The sequence below is a fragment of the Lynx rufus genome, unplaced genomic scaffold (genome assembly GCF_022079265.1).
Source record: "Lynx rufus isolate CCGP_SWC_20201006 ecotype Redwood Valley unplaced genomic scaffold, mLynRuf1.p SCAF_17, whole genome shotgun sequence".
Taxonomy (NCBI): Eukaryota; Metazoa; Chordata; class Mammalia; order Carnivora; family Felidae; genus Lynx; species Lynx rufus.
The window spans coordinates 50,904,379-50,923,116 of NW_025814831.1; the positions used below are offsets into that span (position 1 = coordinate 50,904,379).

The 18,738-nt window shown below is 39.4% G+C and overlaps 1 protein-coding gene across 1 annotated transcript; it reads right to left on the bottom strand.

The window, feature by feature from the left end:
• Positions 1-1,649: 1,649 nt before the first annotated feature.
• Positions 1,650-10,667, bottom strand: LRR1 (leucine rich repeat protein 1). Its single transcript, XM_047079853.1, has 4 exons — positions 10,396-10,667; positions 6,987-7,085; positions 3,843-4,564; positions 1,650-2,085 (listed from the first exon to the last, which is right to left on the bottom strand). Exons 1-4 carry the CDS (start codon positions 10,606-10,608, stop codon positions 1,845-1,847), a joined length of 1,275 nt encoding a protein of 424 aa, XP_046935809.1. The 5' UTR covers positions 10,609-10,667; the 3' UTR covers positions 1,650-1,844.
• Positions 10,668-18,738: the final 8,071 nt, after the last annotated feature.

An 18,738-nucleotide genomic window follows, 5' to 3' on the forward strand; every position in this document is an offset into this window, starting at 1 on the left:
CAGTCGGTTAAGCGTCCGACTTCAGCCAGGTCGGGCTGATGGCTCAGAGCCTGGAGCCTGTTTCCGATTCTGTGTCTCCCTCTCTCTCTGCCCCTCCCCCGTTCATGCTCTGTCGCTCTCTGTCCCAAAAATAAAATAAAACGAAAAAAAAAAAAATAAAATCAAAAACCAGAATATAGAAATTTTTGCAGGAAGAATTTAATTGACCACAAGCAATACAAATTTAAGGTCACCCAAAGAATTATGGCTCTGGACCAAAGAATCTGCTCTGAGTAGAAACCATATTTTGGAGATCATATACATAAAGTTTTAATAAAAATCTTCTAATATTTAGGGGTGCCTGGGTAGCTCAGTCAGTTAAGGATCTGACTTTGGCTCAGGTCATATCTCACAGCCCATGAGTTTGGTCCCGGTGTGAGGCTCTCTGCTGACAGCTTGGAGCCTGGAGCTGCTTTGGATTCTGTGTCCCCCTCTCTCTCAAAGGTAAACATTTTTTAAAAATTCCTTAAAAATATTGTAACATTTAAAACAGCATTTACTCAATGCTTGTATTTTCAAAAAAGAGTAAGATGCTCCAAATAAATATGTTAGGAAGACAGAGGAAATAGTTACCTAAAGCCATAAGAAACAGTCTTACACAGACTCAACCTGTAACTCCAGGCCTAGAACAAAAATGATATGCTAACACTAGGGAGGGTTTTCTCCAGTAACTTTTACTCTTTCACCTCTTTTGTTCCCAGAAACCAGTTATGAGGCTGATTTGAAAAAGGGCAGTGCAAAAGTATAGAATGGAGTTCTACTAATTCCATTTTTCACATCTCTTTCAAGCAGCTACATTTTATATTTCCTCTAACCTAGTTAAAATTCTGGTCATAGTTCAGCTGGTGTATCGCCACCACTTTTTAAAGTAAAAACTTGAAAATATTGGGGCACCTGGGTGGCTCAGTCGGTTAAGCATCTGACTTCGGCTCAGGTCCTAATCTCACGGTTTATGGGTTTGAGCCCTGCATCTGTGCTGACAGCTCAGATCCTGGACCCTGCTTTGGATTCTGTGTCTCCCTCTCTCTCTGCTCCTCCCCCACTTATGCTCTGTCTCTCTCTCTCTCTCAAAAATAAACAAACATTAAAAAAATATTTTTTTTAACTTGAAAATATTAAGTAACTAAAATAATCAGAAAAAGAAAAACCCTCAAATATAGGATGTAATCAGTAAAAAGCAATTTTCTGTTCTTCCTACCCAACCCTAAAATCCTGTTCCAACTCTAAAAGTTACAAAAGTCACAACAAAGATTATGTGATTAACATTATAAAACTTATAAAAGCTGAAGCCTGCTTATCCCAAAGCAACTCCAACTTTATGCTTGGTGAATATAGAATTCCAGATGTAGAATAATATACCTGAAAAACAAAGTTTCACAGCAAACAAGTTTTCACTAAAACTTAGACTCTATTAGTCCTCCAACATATATTTTCTGTACACAGAAAGTCAATTTCCTTAATTGAAATTCAAGAAGGAAACTGGTAAGAAAATTCTATGACCAGTGTGATAGGGATCAATATCTGTTTAACATTAAAAGATAGCCCTACAACTCATTCTGGAAACACTAGGCTGACATCAACACAAGTGAAATAAACTGAAAAAAGTCTACTTTCACAGTAAAATTATAGGTTTTAATGAAATTAAGGTTTTACAGTCAAATGATTGAAAATGTTAGAGTAACACATTCCTGCCCTCAAGTAAGTATACAAAAAGCTTCCCTTTCTCTAATTTGATACTATTAAACCATAAATGAATCCCAAGGTGATCTGTAACTAAATGGAATTTGTTTTTGTGTTATCAGCAGTTACTTTAACATATCACAGGAATTTACGTAACAGGCTAGAGAACAGAAGTAAGAGATAATAGGTGCTTCAGTACCACCCATATTATCCACTAAGACCACAGTGTGAGCAACAGAGTGTAGATTCATGGTAGTAGTTCCCTGAATAAAACAGCTTAGACAGAATCTTCCACAGACACAGGTTTTAGCAGTATCCAAATCTTGGCAAAGATGAAAAGGAATGATATGAGAGCCATATGGAATCCTATCGGAAAAAAAAAAAGTTGAAGAAGTATTTAGCATGTTACTAGATTCAGAACTTCATGTATTGGGTCATGAATTACCGGATACTGAATTATAACCATGGAAAAATAAGATTACTCTATTAAGTGACTCAGTATATTGTTCTTTCTTCCAAACTGTTAAGAATGGGGAAAACACCATATGGCATATTGTAAACCTAAGAGTATCTATACTACTCCATAAAGTATCTTTTAGCACTGTCACCTAATACCATAACCCATGGAATAGTATGAAGAAATCTACATTGTATTATCAGTATAACATGATCATTTAAAGCTACAGCTCTAGTATACAATTCTCATAATGGCAATGGGAGAATTATTGAGTTCTATCTGTGAAGAAACATTTATTTAAATAAATCCAAATACTCTCCTAGGCATCAACTGTGTAAAAGGGAATTTTAAACTGTGAAACAGATTTAAAACATATTGTTTCAGGTATTTTTACTTTACTGGCTGAGCAAGTGCTGACCTCACCTTGCTTAAATCACTTACTTGCTATTAAAATCAAGTCAAACTCAAAAACCCGAAAAAGTCAAACTCTTTTACCCTCATCTCCGAGACACTGTTTTGCCTGCCCACTGCCCAACTCCTGACTCAACCATGCCCCAAGTCACTTTGTCTGTCTTCCAGTCTTTTCTTTGTTCTCTAGTCCCTAGCCTAGGCTGGCACACAATAGATGTTCATATTTTTCCAACAAATAAATAAAACCTACTCTATAATTTAAACTGGAGTTCAAAACCCTATCAGGAAAAGTCTGAAAAGATACATATCAAATAAAAAAGTTTGCATTTCATAGGGATTTGGGACTGGTCTTGCTGCCAATTCATTTTTTTTCACATGTACTAGTTTGTTCCTTCTATAAATAACAATTTTTTAAAAAACTGTCTAAGAAGTGTCTACCACATATGTATATTAACCTGTTTCAAGCTACTAGTTATACCCTAAGGAAAGAGGTAATAGTGTAATACTGTTAAAAACTGTATTTTCTATCTAACATAATTTAAATTCCCACATATTTTTCTAATAGACCATAAGTTTATGTTTGTAACCAGTACTGAAGACAAGTTACCAAAGGCTAGATAATAGGCATTATTCTCATAGCTTTGGATCTGTATCCTTTTTATAACAAGTGGGCTGAAAACACTTGATAAATACAAGTGACGGGATAGATAGAAAGAGGTAAAGGGGCGCCTGGGTGGCTCAGTCGGTTAAGTGCTCGACTTTGGCTCAGGTCATGATCTCACGGTTCATGGGTTCGAGCCCCATGTCAGGCTCTGTCTGTGCTGACAACTCAGAGCCTCCAGTCTGTTTCAGATCCTGTGTCTCCCTCTCTCTGCCCCTCCTCCACTCACACTCTGTCTCAAAGATAAATAAACATTAAAAAAAAATTAATGCCAGATAATAAATCCTATAACCAAAAAGTCAAGCAATGAAAGGGGGTGGAGATAAAACTTTAGATAGGGCGGTCAGGAAAGGCCTTTCTGGGTGTCACTTGGGAAAAGAACTAAATGAAGTGAGAAAGTGAGCTATGGAACTTTCTGGAAGAAAGGCATTCCAAGTAGAGGTAAGGAGCAGCAAGAAGGCCACTGGAGCAAGATGTCAGACTGTGCACAGCACTGTAAACTATGTTAAAGCCTATGACTATTACAATGAGGATGATGAGAATACCAGACTCTTATCAGAGGTACTGCAATTTATGACTATTAAAAAGTCTTACCTATTATATAACATGGCTCGTGCAGAGGATTCCAATAAAGTTAATGGCGTTTGCAGCATTATAACTGGAAGGGCTTTTGGTTGTTCAAAAGTATTTCCAAAAAGATCCAAGTACTCAAGGGATAAATTTTGAAATTCACTAGGCAAAAATGGAAGCTTATTTCGAGCAGCTGACAAAAAACGCAGGTTTGTCAATTGTCCCATCTTGAAAGGAAATCGAATCAATTCATTATCATCAAGTTTTAAATCTGTAAGTTCTCGGAGCTGACAAAACTGCACAGGGAGCGCCTTAATTTTGTTCTTGCTGAGATCCAAACTCCGAAGTGACTTCTGGAGTGTAGACTGACACAAAGCTACACTAAATGATTCCAAGTGATTGTCACTCAAGTTAAGTTCTTGAAGATGGATGAGGTCTCCAATTGTAGCTGGAAGCTTTTTTATATGGTTGTGACTCAAGTCTAATTTCCTAAGGTTTTTTAAGCAAAGCATACGCATATCAACTCGGACAAGCCCACAGTAAGAAGTCTGAAGATGTTCCAGAGAATATGGGAAGTTCTTGCTTAGAGGATAGTCCTTTTTGGATGTGATAACCATTTTAGTTTTAAATTTTTCAAATTCTGAAGTCTTCACTGGTGTGAAGGTTGAAAGTGGTACCTCAATATTACAACCTCTGTGAGCGAGTCTCGCAGCTGACAGGAAACTCTTTAAGCTGCTGGAATTGGCCTGAATAAATAAAAATAAGTTGTACAATTATAAATTCCATTTTAGATAATACATGCATGCTAATTTACCCTATAACAAATTCTATAAAGTTATACATGCAAATGATGGACTCATTTCTTGAAAATGGCTGTAAAAATAAATTTTTTACTATTTTGATAAATTTCAATATAGACACAAAAAAATTTGAAAGTTTTTGGAAAAATATGTTGAGAGACATACTCTAAATTTAAACCATTTAAAAGGGAATCAAAAGAATATAAAATAAGACAGGAATACATGAAAAGATTCCACTTAAGACTTGGGTTTATCATGAACTGAGGCAAATCTCCAGTGCCTCTGACATAGACTGAGATGGTGCTGTGCACTGCAAAATACCCAAGGCTGCCATTCACAAAGACTTGGAATTATGAAAAGCAATGGTTGGTCCTCTCAAAAGCAGGGCCAAATGGCACTGTAAGAAGTGCTGGAAAACATCAAGAGCAAGACAGATTGCTTCCAGCTGGACAGAAAAATCACTATTAAAGTGGTATGGGAACTAAGTTCTCAACAGAAATATCTAATGCTTGCAGGACATTTCAGAAGTTTCCTAAAGTTTACATGTGAAGGACTGGTAACTTGCAGCAAGTTTGAGGAATAGTACGTGATCCTATTTAGTTGGAATGTGGGAGCTTTGTAGAGGTGTAAAAGACTAGAAATGCAGTGTGGAGATGGTATAGATGAACCTGATACCATGATGAGGATGGAATGATCCGGCTGTGGAAATCTTTTAAGAACTTGGAACAGGAGAAAAGCTAAATATTATTTCAGCAGCAATATACACAGTGAAGTAGTGTGAGTGAAGTCTGGAGACCTGGGTCAAGTAGGTCTGGTACAGGGTACCAGCTTAAAGATTTGGGAGTTTATATAAATAAAGACTGAGTTACGAGAATGGAAAGCAGGTATGGTAAAAAATAGGCAGAAGATTAGAATAAAGCCTTTAATTGGGGATAGAAAAAAAAGATGCCAGAGATAGGAGACAACGGAGTGGCTAAGAAAACCAAGAGTAAACCAGGATAGTGTCCTGTCAGATGCCAAGAAAGGAAAGTTTTATTAAGAAGGGAGTGGTCATCAGTGTCGAAATCTACAGACCTCAAAATAATGGCAATGTGATTGAAAAAAAGGAAGGAGACCAGTATCTCTGAGACAGTTTTGATAAACCACTGAAAACAAAGGTCAAAAGACAGTATGTGGAGGCAATGGATTTAACCTTGTCTTTGGGAAATTTGTCTATTCTATTTTGACTGGTTAGACCTCAGCTTTTTTTAGGTAGAAGGAAAAGTTAGTAGGAGAAGCTGAATATCAAGAGAAAATGAAAAACTATAAGAACAGGAGGAAGTAGAACAAAATGTTTCCATTCAATACAAATACCTTAAATAGTCATTAAACTCTATTGTTTACAAACCACTTTGCTTTGGATTAAGGATAATGAAAGGCTGAATAAGACATTGCTTCTACTCTCTGTGAAGGGGGGGGGAGGAAAAGGGGATAGGGCACAGTAAAGTTTTATTTTAATGGTTTAAGTATTTTAAAAAATTATAATAAATAAAATACCCCCAGAATGGAGGGGCCTGAATGGCTTAGTCAGTTGTGCGTCTGACTGGCTCAGGTCACAGTCTCATGGTTTTGAGTTCGAGCCCCACATCATGCTCTGCACTGACAGCAAAGAGCCTGCTTCAGATTGTCTCTCTCAAAATAAATAAACATTAAAAAAAAAAAAATACCCCTCAAATGGTTCTAATTGCATTTTTTTTTTTTTTTTACACCAAATTTGATCTGTAATGGGTGACTTTGCTGGCAAATGTAGCCGTGTGCCACTGGCTTTATAGAATTCTATTCTAGGAACACCCTAAGGGTCCATCTGGAGCACGGAAGTAAGCCATTTTCCTTCCTCCTAATCCTGTCGCCTTAGCAGGCTGACTCTACACTGTTAGAGCCATGCCAGCATACCAGAGAAACTGTGTATGTGTCTGGTGAGTTTTTGAATTCCACCACAGACCTGCCACGGCTTCTTCAAACACACCTGCCAAGTGTACATCCCTATTCAGTTGTGTGGGATATCAAGGATCCTCAAATAGTCTCTTCTTTAAAGAAAATACAGCCAACCAACCTAATTGCTATGTTTTTTAAACAATCTTTTAAGTTTATTTTCATTTATTATTTATACATAGTTACATTTATTTATTGAGAGAGAGATAGAGAGCAATTAGGGGAGGGACAGAGAGAGAGGGAGACAGAATCCCAAGTAGCCTCTTCACTTTCAGCAAAGAGCCCAATCAGGGGCTCAAACTCAGAAATTGTGAGATCAAGACTGAACCGAAATCAAGAGTCAGATGCTTAACTGAGCTGCCCAGTTGCCCCTTTAATCGTGTTTGTAATACCATACCTTACTTAAACAGATATCCACAGGAGGCTCCTTTAACCGAACAGTAGCTTTCCCCTCATCCATAAATTTGGTGAAGAATTGCTCAATGTTCTCCTTTAGCTGCTTAAAACCAATGAGAAAAAAGGACAAAATCTGGTATTGTTATTCAGTAATATTTATTACAATTAGATATGCCAGTCACTTTCCCAGGCTTTTACTCCTTAAGCCTGCATGTTTTGTTGTTTTAAGTTTTAGTTTTTATTTCTGTGGGCTTTTTTAGCATTTGGGTAGCTACATTTCTTATCTAGCTTTTGGTAGATATTGTTGTTAGATCAGTCCAGTAACTCTTTCCTGTGACTCCCATTTGGGAGAATACTCCTCTTCTCCCATTCTAACTATGTGGCTGTAGAAGTTGTCAATAGTAGTTACTTGCCTTCTTAACTTCAGTCCATTAGTCTTGGGTGGACACACCTCCCACAAGATTATAAACGCCATGAAAGTAGGAATCATGTCTCCTTTGTTCACTATTGTATCCACGGAGCTACAACAGTGACTGACACATAATAGGTGCTCAAAAATTTTTAATGACTGATGTTTCTGTTTTAGACTTCAACAACAATGTATTGAGAAGCCACTCTGTACCATGTACTATGATAGGGGGCTTGAAACAATAGTTTTGAATAAGACCAACATAGTAATTATGTTTATAAAGCTGTCAGTCTGATGAGAGACAATTATTAAGTAGGTAGTTACAAACATAACAAATATTAAGATAAGGGAAGTATAGACTGCTCTAAGATCTTATGTAGCAAAGGAATATGAAAGTGACCTTAAAGATGAGAACTGAAGGATTAGGAGATGTCGGGCAAATGAAGATAGTGGGAGAAGAGAGAGAGAATAGCATACCAATAAGGAAAAATGTGTGCAAAGCCTTCAAGGCAAGAGGGCTTGGCAGCTCCAAGGAGGTGAAAGAAGTATGGCTGAAGGATCCAGGAAAAAGAGGCAGGTGAGTCAGGAAAGGCAAACAGGGATTGCATGGTGAAAGATCTTGCAGACCATGTCAAGAATTTTGGATTTTATTCTGAAAATGATATCTACTGAGTGACTTGAAGCTGGGAACATAGTTACACCTACATTAAAAAAAATATATTTACTTTGAGAGAGAGGGGTGGGGGGAAATCCCAAGCTGGCTCTGTGCTATCAGTTTGGTGGGGCTTGGTGTCACAAACCATGAGATCATGACCTGAGCCAAAATCAAGAGTCGGATGCTTAACCTACTGGGCCACCCAGGCATCCTAGATCTGGGATTTGGGAAGTTCCCTTTAACCACAGTGTAAGAATGAACTTTGGGGGAGGGGAGAATGGGATGAGGTTGGTAGAGACATAGGGATATCTTTTAAGAGACCTAGCCAGACAAGGGATTCTGGTGGTTTCGACTGCAGCTGGGATGGAAGGAGGTATGAAAATCTGAAAGAATCCTAGGAAGTAGAATTGTAAGGATTCAATAATACATGTGGGGATGCATCTTTTAAGAGACTAGCCAGACAAGGGATTCTGGTGGTTTAGACTGCAGCTGGGATGGAAGGAGGTATGAAAATCTGAAAGGGTCCTAGGAGGTAGAATTTTAAGGATTCAAAAATATATTACATGGGGATGCAAAAACCTTAAGGTTTCTGGATAGAGCAGAATATTTAATGAGTTGCAGAACATGATCAGAAAAGTAGGTTTCGGGGTGGCAAAGAAAATTAACTTTTAGATATTTTGAGTTTGAAATGCTACAACACATCCAAGTGAAGATTTCCAACTAAGATTCAAGTTGCAAGTTAAGGGAGAGGACTAGCTAAAGATACAGATTTGCAAATCACAGTGAGATAGGCAGCAGCTGAATCATGGGGCAGAAAAGTTGGTATAAGAAAGATCCCCAAGGTACTTCCCACACTTAGCACTAATACCTAGTCTTCAAGGCCCAGGACCAACACCACTTTAATTCATCCAAGAAATGTTTACTGGGCACCTACTATGTCCCAAACCCTGTGGCACCACCTCTTCTACAAAACTTTCTCAAGCCCCTATAATCAGAATTCATTTCGTTTTTTGATTCTGCTCTACTTCTACCTTTATTATAGCACTTACATAGTCCACCTTGTAATGTAAGCACTGGTTTCTATTTCCTTTCTAGTGTTGGAAGGACAGTGACCAAATCAAGTCTTCAACGCACTGTTCACAGTAAAATTCTGATTAGGGTTACCACCTGCAATTATTAATGCAGAAGTTTTAAGGGCGATCATTACAGACTAAAAATAGAACCTGAACTGACCATGAAAGAGGGTTTGGGGAAGACAATGGAAGGAAAAAAAAGGGAGACCCAATTCTTGCTATGAGCTTGCTTGTCACCTTACAGTTTTCTAACCTATAGAATGTTGGGTGATTGCTAAAGTCCTTTCAAGTTGAAAATTTTATAGGAGTTGATTCCACAAGAGGGGGAAATTACACTTTCAACTGCTTATATCAAATGTTAAGTGTCTCTGAATAAGATGGTAATGCCCCCTTTCCTCAACCTTTGAGTATACACTGTGGAATACAACACTAAGGGAAATAATCCTAGAAACTGTATAAAGTCCAGTGAAGAGTCAGATGCAAGGGTGGGAGATGAGTTGCCCCCTCGACTTTACTTACAGTAGACACAGGGGTATTCCAGTCATTCTGACAAAATAACATAGTACCTGGTGAAATGAGGGAAAAAGGATTTTATAAAACCTGTGCTTTGGAAATTCTATTTCAACTTTCAACAGCTTCTAGAGTTTACTACTGCTAGACAGATGAGAAAAAGCCCTGGTCCTAGAAAGTCAAGTCTTAGGAAATAAAACATTTGAAGGAAGGAAGGAAAAGGAAAGGAAAAGAAAGATGCAGTAAGCAATAACATTAGTATAAATATCAAGATGCAACCCAAAGCACTACTGCTTTACTACTGTACTAATCTGGTCTAGCGATCCTGGATACTATCCTTCATCACTTAAAGCCTTAAAAAAAAAAAAAAAAGCTACCGAATATACCATGGGAGAAAATAATTTATTGAACAAAAGTGCAATTATTTTACTGTTCCCCCAAAGTAGATTGCTATTCCATTTAAACATTAGTTTCATGCAGGCCGAATTTCCAGAGGCTTTAAGACAGCCTCTGTAGGGATGTCACCCTACTGCTAAACAGAAACGCTGTCAATTTGAAGCCAAAGGAACGGGAAAGAAAAATAAGGAGAAGGTGCGCTCTCAAAAGCTTTCCTCCTTCGGGTCCACAGGGAGACGCCCAGGACTGGGGGTGGTGATGGGGCGCTGGTACCCCACAGACAGGCTCCAGCCTCTGGAACGCGCGAGGCTCGAAGGGGAAGAGCTCGGGGCTGACTCCCGAGGCAGGGCCTGTTCGGTCCACGCACCTCATAGCGGGTCCCGCGCTTGTCCCTCAAGGTGCAGATGACCAGGCAGGTAGGGAGCGGGCCGCCTCGCTCGCCTCCAGCCCGAGGCCGCGGCCGACTCCCGGGCGTCTGCTGACAGAGGCTCAACACCGCCCGGATGCCCTTGCCCCGGTTCCTCATTCCCAAAGCCGGCAAGTGCCGACTGACTACCTCGACCTCGCAGTGCAGCTTCATTTTGCGCCAGCCGCGGCAAGAACTCCACAACTCGGCTTTGAAACTGCCCCCTTCCCGCCGCGCAGCGCCGCCGCCGGGGTCCTCGAGCATGCGGGCTGTCCCCGGATATGCCTGCCTGCTCGGAGTGCCAACAGCTCGGGTTTTCTCAGTACAGTGGCTCTATGGGTCTGCGGGGAGGACGGCCTCCCCTTTCACTTGCAGGGCCGAGTCCTCACTGTGGTTGCGGGTCGGTGGAGCGCGGATACCGGCCCCTTGAGGACTTGGCTCGCATCTCCCGAGCCGGCGACTGGCGAGGCCGCAACGTCCTTTCCCGGGAACGCTTGCGGCTGGAGGCACAGGTGGTTATTGTTGGGGGCGGAGCTCTGTTTTCCGCGGTTCAACTTAACGCGTTTCCTGCACCTGTTGGGTCGCTAAACCGGTATCCCTGTGTTAAAAGGGAAAGTCCGCTTACCTATATAGCTTCGGAACTGGGGAGTTGCCCAATGCCAGCCGGGGCCAGCATGTCCCGGTGCTGATGGGCTGGTGTTTGTTTTGGTTTGGGTGGCTCCCCCCCCGGAGGCAACACCTGCCACGTCAGAACGGAATTTGATGGGACAATATTTGACTTGGCAATTTCTGTTGAACAGGTTCCCGCTTTGTAACCGCTATTAGGTTGGATAGAGTGACTGGTTTAACATCTGACACTGGGAGAGACTATCCAGACCCTATAAGCACCTCCGGCTCTACATTTCTTGGTGGAGGGAGGCGCCCGGGGCGCACATCTTATTTAAGGAGGCGCTCTCAAAAATGGCGTGTGCTTCCCTGAGAGCACAGTCCTTTCTCCTTAAATTTTGTGCCCTCGACGCCTCTCTCGCCTCATCCTAATCCCAGTCTTTTATCAAACATTCATTTTGTTTGAGCGGTACTTTTGCAAATGTGAAATGGCTTACAGAAATACAGATTTTCAATTCAATTATGACAATATGATTTATCCTTAATTAGGTGTGAGTCCCTGTTTACAAGGTGTTGAACCTGAAGTGTTATCTGTTGATTCTCATTCTGAAAAACGTAACTGGTTCCTAAAAATTAGTAATGAATAAAACATTACGTTCCTTTTTTTTCTATTTAGTATTCTTGAATGGAGAGCATGAAAACACGGCTCCTCGTTTAGTAACAGTTAATTATGTGGCCAGTGAAAACATACAATAAGCCAAACACACCTTAGAGTTTTCAAAGACAGACTTCAAGAATTACCCACTTTTGTTCTTTGAGTGGATAATAATATAGAAGAAAATAATAAAACGCCAGCCTAAAGCATTACAAGTACGATAAATATACTCTGAACTTCCAAGAACGGTTGGGAGGTGGGGAAATCTTACATGTGTAAACCAATGTAATTTTGATTAGAATAGAAATGTACAAAAAACAAGACTACAACAACAAAGCCTCAACCCTCTATTTGGTGTTACCTGGGTTGTTGAAACACGGATTCAGTGAATTCAGTAATTGTTAAATAATCTAAATATATGAAAGTTACTTAACAGTTCCAAGGTGATTTCAGAGTAGGACAATGGTTTGTATTGCCAAAAACGTATCTTCCTAATTGCCAGATTCTCAAATATGGCGTGTGCTTCCCTAAATATTTAAATAAGATTATCTTATTAAATAAGATTACATAAAATAATAGTGGCTTGAAAGTAAAATAAACATATATCAGTTTTTGGGATCTTAACTCCCACCTCCACCTCCCCCCAACATCTTCACCTTAGTTCCCTCATTTTTAATAGCTGAAATACTTGGATCTGGTGTTTATTTTGGTCTTCTTGGACTGTTTACCAAGCAAAATATTCTTTAGGGGTGCCTGGCCGGCTCGGTTCGTGGAGCGAGTGACTCTTGATCTCAGCGTTGTAAGTTTGAACTCTATGTTGGGTGTAGAGATTACTTAAAGTCTTAAAAAAAATAGAAAAGATTCTTTGATTACCCATCCACACTTCTGTCTTTACCACCATACAAATAGAATCTGCCTGTTGACCTCCTCTACCTTTAATTAGCTCAAGCTAGTTTGAATTGCAGACTGACTGAACATGGAAATACAAGACATTTTAAAGTGGGCTACAGTTTTTGACAAAAGGAATCAGAGAAATAACATCTAGATCAATTTTCTTCTGTGAAATTGATTCCTTTTCTGCCTGGCCTACATACTTCACTCATTCTCTCCTTTTTGTTTTGTTCATACTAATTAACCCTATTAATCTTTCAAAACCCTGTTCAGTTTCCACTGGCTGTCTCTAACATCTTGTTCTCCTTTTCTGGAGTCTGAAAATTCAATTGCACTTAAACTTACCTTTCATTTCTTTTATTTCACTGAGTTTCCAGTGCATAACAAGCATTCAACAGTTAATTAATTGAATCTCGGACTTTCCCCTTCATTTGTACCCGTAGTAAACTTTACTCCCTTAGGTTTATGGCTCATTTAGGTTCAAACTGGTAAATCATAGTCGTATCATACTATTAAACAAACAGTGAGGTCACCATCTGTGGACAGTGTAGACTTGGCTGTTCTGGCACATTGGGACCAGATCTTCGAGTTGGTTTTTTAACCATAAACTTCAACTAAATTAAATAAAGCTAAATAGTTAACAAATATACACTTAAGCATTAGACCTGTATAGTGCTACCTTGTCCCTGTTGATGCTCTGTAATTACATCTTATAAGTTGTGTTTCCACTATGATTTCCTAATTACTACCCATTTTTCCCTTGTTAGTGGTACCATGTCAGTTGAAAGCTGCATTACTTCCCTCCAGAGATATTCCTAAACTTACCAGGTCTTCTGTCTTCAAAATGTATTCCTTTATTTAATATTTATGGTGTTCTTGCTGTATGTCAGTACCTATGTTAGATGTTTAGAAGGCAGAGATGATTTTACAGTGTTTAGGAGAGACAAGCAAACCAACAATTGTACCACAATTGGATACATGTAAGACATTAGAGGAGTATAAAGTAGCCAGATGTTGAAAAGAATTTGTTTGCTAAACCAAGGCCTTTGAACTTTAGCCTGAAGGTTCTGGGAAACTTGAACATTTTCAACAGGGGATAAAATTCACACCGTTTAGAAAAGGTTACTGTGGTCACTAAAGAGATTACTTAGGAGGTAGAGCAAGCCTAGAGGCAGGGATCACTTGAAAGGCTAATGCAATAATCCACCATCTACACTACTGCCAAATTAAATTATTTTAGGGGGTCTCCTATCACAGAATCCTAAACTTTTACAGCTGAGACATACTTTACACATATTCTAATTCAATTCTCTTATTTTACACAAAAGGAATAGAGGCTGAAAAGAGTAAAGGGATTTGCTCACTACCTCTAGAGAGTGTTAGTGCTAGGACTTGTCGCCTATCTTGTACTCAATTCTCCCCGCAAACCTTCATGGATTTCCACTCTTTGCAATTTAATTAAATACAGTTGTGCAAAGGCTTGTTTCTTGTTCCCTTTGGAATCTAGTCCCTATTACTTAGCTGGACAAATCTCCCCAGGGCAGTTTCTGTGGTTTTCAGTTCCTGCTTAGCACCTTTGGGATTCCTGGAAGCTCAACTCAGCATTTTGGAATACATGATATTTCATCTAGCACTTTTGGCTGTTCGCTTCAAGAAGAATCTTAGAGGGGCGCCTGGGTGGCGCAGTCGGTTAAGCGTCCGACTTCAGCCAGGTCACGATCTCGCGGTCCGTGAGTTTGAGCCCCGCGTCAGGCTCTGGGCTGATGGCTCAGGGCCTGGAGCCTGTTTCCGATTGTGTGTCTCCCTCTCTCTCTGCCCCTCCCCCGTTCATGCTCTGTCTCTCTCTGTCCCAAAAATAAATAAAAACGTTGAAGAAAAAAAAAATAAAAAAAAAAAAGAAGAATCTTAGATTATCTTGTCCAAAATATTGCTGTATGATTACTTATTTAATGCCTAGCCTCACCTCTAGACTACAAGCTCCTTGGGTTCTGAGTCACTACTGTTACATGCAAGACCTAGCATAATGTTCACATATAGTAGGTACTCAGTGAATATTTGTGGAATAAATGAATATGTAAATGAATGTATGCTATTCACTTATTCATGTAACAAATATTTATGAGAGCTGGCATTGTGCTAAAATAGAGCAAGCTCACAGACTAATGTGCATTCAATTACCATTGTTTGTGTTGGAGAAAGGAAGTAGCCATTTGCAAGGGAAGGAAGCTTGCTTTCTCTTTCACTCCTAGAGAACAGTGAAATAAATTTTAGGTGGATCCAAGACTTAAACACTGAAAATGTAAAAGTGCTACATGAAAACACAGAAGTTTTTTAGAATTTTGACCCTACCTAAAAAAGTAATGTAACAAGTTGACAAATTAAAAGTTTTTTTAACGTTTATTTATTTTTGAGACAGAGACAGAGCATGAAAGGGAGAGGGGCAGAGAGAGAGAGGGAGACACAGAATCTGAAACAGGCTTCACGCTCTGAGCTGTCAGCACAGAGCCCGACGTGGGCTTTCACAAACCACGAGATCATGACCTCAGCCGAAGTCAGACACCCAGCTGACTGAGCCACCCACATAACCCCAAGTTGACAAATTTTAATACATAAAATGTAAATGTTCTGCATGGAAGGATATACCAGAAACAAAGTAATTACTAAGAATCTGGGGTTATGGTCAATATAAAATAACTTTGCAACTAATACAAAGGTCAAAGTGCTCATTTTCTTCTGCATAAGCTTTACTAATATATAAACTACAGATCAGCAATACTTTAAGAAAGTGGCCTGTGGGCTCAAAGGAGAAATTCCCAAATACACATGGCTGGCTTATAAACATAGGAAAACATGCTCTGCCTCATCAAAATTCAGACTGAAGCAATACTTACCATTTTTAGGCTAGCAGAAGGACAAACATAAAGAAGTTTGCTAATATACATTGTAGGAAGATTGTGGGGAAACAGATAGAGGTATTCCTTGTTAATATTGAGGGTTAAGTTCCAGAGCACTGACATAAAGCAAATACCACAATAAAGAGAGTCAAAGGAATTTTTTGGTTTCCCAGTGCATATAAAAGTCATGTTTACACTATCCTGTAGTCTATTAAGTGTGCAATGGCATTATGTCCAAAAAATGTACATAATTAAAAAAATACTTTATAGCAAAGAAAAAATGCTACCCATCACCTGAGCTTTCAGTGAGTTGTAATCTTTTTGCTTTTGGAAGTTCCTTTTTAAATAAGTTTCTTTTTTTACATTTATTTATTTTTGAGAGACAGAGCACAATTGGGGGAGGGGCAGAGAGAGAAGGAGACACAGACTCCAAAGCAGGCTCCAAGTTGTCAGCACAGAGCCTGATGCAGGGCTCAAACCCACAAACTGTGAGATCATAACCTGAGCCAAGGTCAGGCACTTAACAGACTGAGCCACTCAGGGACACTTGCTTTTGGAAGTTTTTACCTCAGTGTTGGTGGTTGCTGACTGATCAGGGTGGTTGGTGGCTGCTAAAGGTTGGGGTGACTGTGGCAATTTTTTAAAATAAGACCACAGTGAAATTTACCACATCATTTGATTCTTTTTTTCATGAAAAATTTCTCTGTGGCATGTGATACCGTTTGATAGAGTTTTACCCATGGTAGAACTTCTTCCAAAACTGGAGTCAATCCTCTCAAACCCTCCTGCTGCTTTATTAACTTAGGTTATATAACATTCTAAATCCTTTGTTGTCATTTACACAATCTTCACAGTATCTTTTAAAAATTTTTTTAAATTTAAATTTTGCTTAACATATAGTGCAATATTGGTTTAAGTGACTCATCATTTACATACAACACCCAGTGCTCATCAAAAGTGCCCTCCTTAATATCCAACACATATCTAGCCCATCTCCCGCCCACCTCCCTCCATCAATCTATAGTTTGTTTTCTATCATTAAGAGTCTCTTGTGGTTTATTTCCCTCTCTTCTCTACCCCCTCCCTTTGCCATATATTCTCTTGTTTTGTTTCTTCACAGCATTTCTTTCAACGTTTATTTATTTTTGGGACAGAGAGAGACAGAGCACGAACAGGGGAGGGGCAGAGAGAGAGGGAGACACAAAATCGGAAACAGGCTCCAGGCTCCGAGCCATCAGCCCAGAGCCCGACGCGGGGCTCGAACTCCCAGACCGCGAGATCGTGACCTGGCTGAAGTCGGACGCTTAACTGACTGCGCCACCCAGGCGCCCCTTCACAGCATTTCTAATAGGAGTAGATTCCATCCTAAGGAACAACTTTCTTTGCTCATCTATAAGAAGCAATTCCTCATCTGTTCAAGTTTTCTCATGAGATTGCAGCAATTCAGTCCCATATTCAGGCTCCACTTCTAATTCTAGCTCTCTTATTATTTCAAGCACATCTGCAGTAACATCCTCCACTCACATCTTGGACCCTCAAAATCATCCATGAAGGTTGGAATCAACTTCTTCCAAACTCCTGTTCATGTTGATATTTTGACCTCTTCCCATAAATCAAATGTTCTTAAAGGCATCTAGAATGGCGAATCTTCCCAAGAGGTTTCCATTCACTTTCCCCAGATCCAATGGAGGAATCATTATGTATGGTAGCCATACCTTACAAAATGGATTTCTTAAATAAAACGACTTGAAATTTGGAATGATTCCTTGATCCACGGGCTGCAGGATGAATGCTGTGTTATCAGCCATGAAAACAACTATTAATCTCATTGTACATCTCCATCAGAGCTCTTGGATGAACAGGGGCGTTGTCAATGAGCAGTCATGTTTTGAAAGGAATCCTTTTTTCTGAGCAGAGGTCTCAATTGTGGGCTTAAAATATTCAGTAAGCCATGTTATAAGTTGTTGTGCTGTCATACAGGCTTTGTCATGCCATTTGTAGAGCGCAGGCAGGGTAGATTTAGCATAATTCTTGCGGGCTCTATGATTTTTGGAGTGGCCAGTGAGCACCGGCTTCAACATTAAGAACTACTTGAATATCAAGATAGTATAGCAGACTGTTCAAGTGTAACTAATTGTTTCTTGCTTATTTATCCTTTCCTTTTTGCTTTTAAATGAGTTCACACTTCTTTAGGCCCAAAGGATTCTATACCAAAGTGTTGAATATTTATGGAATTGATCTCTGAAGCATTTTAATCATTTAAAAATTATGTAGACCAGCTAGGAAATGTCTGGGAAAGCTATAGTTGGGGCAATGTTCGATTAATTTTCGAGAAGCCGTGATTTTGGAAACTACACATCAGTGATTGATACAAACTCTAGGAAAATCATAGAAGTTTGACATTGGGCCCTTTTCAATCAGGCTTTATGACCAAATACCTTTTCTATGTTACCTATCACTAGGTTTTTTGTGCATCCTCAACTCCAGTTACACAAGGTTGTTCACTTTCCCCAACTCCATTCTTTGGCTCAAACTCTTCTTCTCACTAGGCATTCCCTTTCATCTAGTGCTGCCTGTATAAATCCCACTCTTCAAGGCTTACATCAAAGGCCTCTTAAATATACCTCAAGCTAGAATTAATTTCTCTCTTCTTTGCTCCTCTTGTACACCACAAGCATACCCACCATTGGATACAGAAAGTTCTGCTTACTTAGTTGTACACAGGTCACTGAGTCACACAATCTGAAAATATAAGGAAGGGCTCTTTGAGATAATCCTGTTTTCCTCCCTACATCTGCAAGTTTTAAGGGCAGGAATCAAGTCACATCTGGTTTTTAAATTTTGGATTTGTCTCTTCCTTCATCATGTACCAAAGTACCTAATTTAATGGTTGGGAGGGGTGCCCTACCAGAATCTTGACATACCATGCCTTGGAGAAGCATTGTATTTTTCACTTTCAGTATAAAAGTTCATGTGTAAAATGTTGTTAGATTATTTCACCCTGTGGTACATTTTATAAATCAAAGCTTTCAGAGCCATATACAGTTAAGTTTTATCTAGAGACATTATAAATGTCCTTGTGGAATTTAGACATCTTCCAGCAGATTTTCAGAGGGTATTTTTTTTTTTTTTGTAGTTGTAACCAAATCATCTGGTCAAAGTAACGTACATTGTGCATTTACTTCTCACTTTAAATTTAACTACATTTAAATATCAAACACACCAAGCCTTTCATCATTTTTCTGAGCTGGTGTAGAT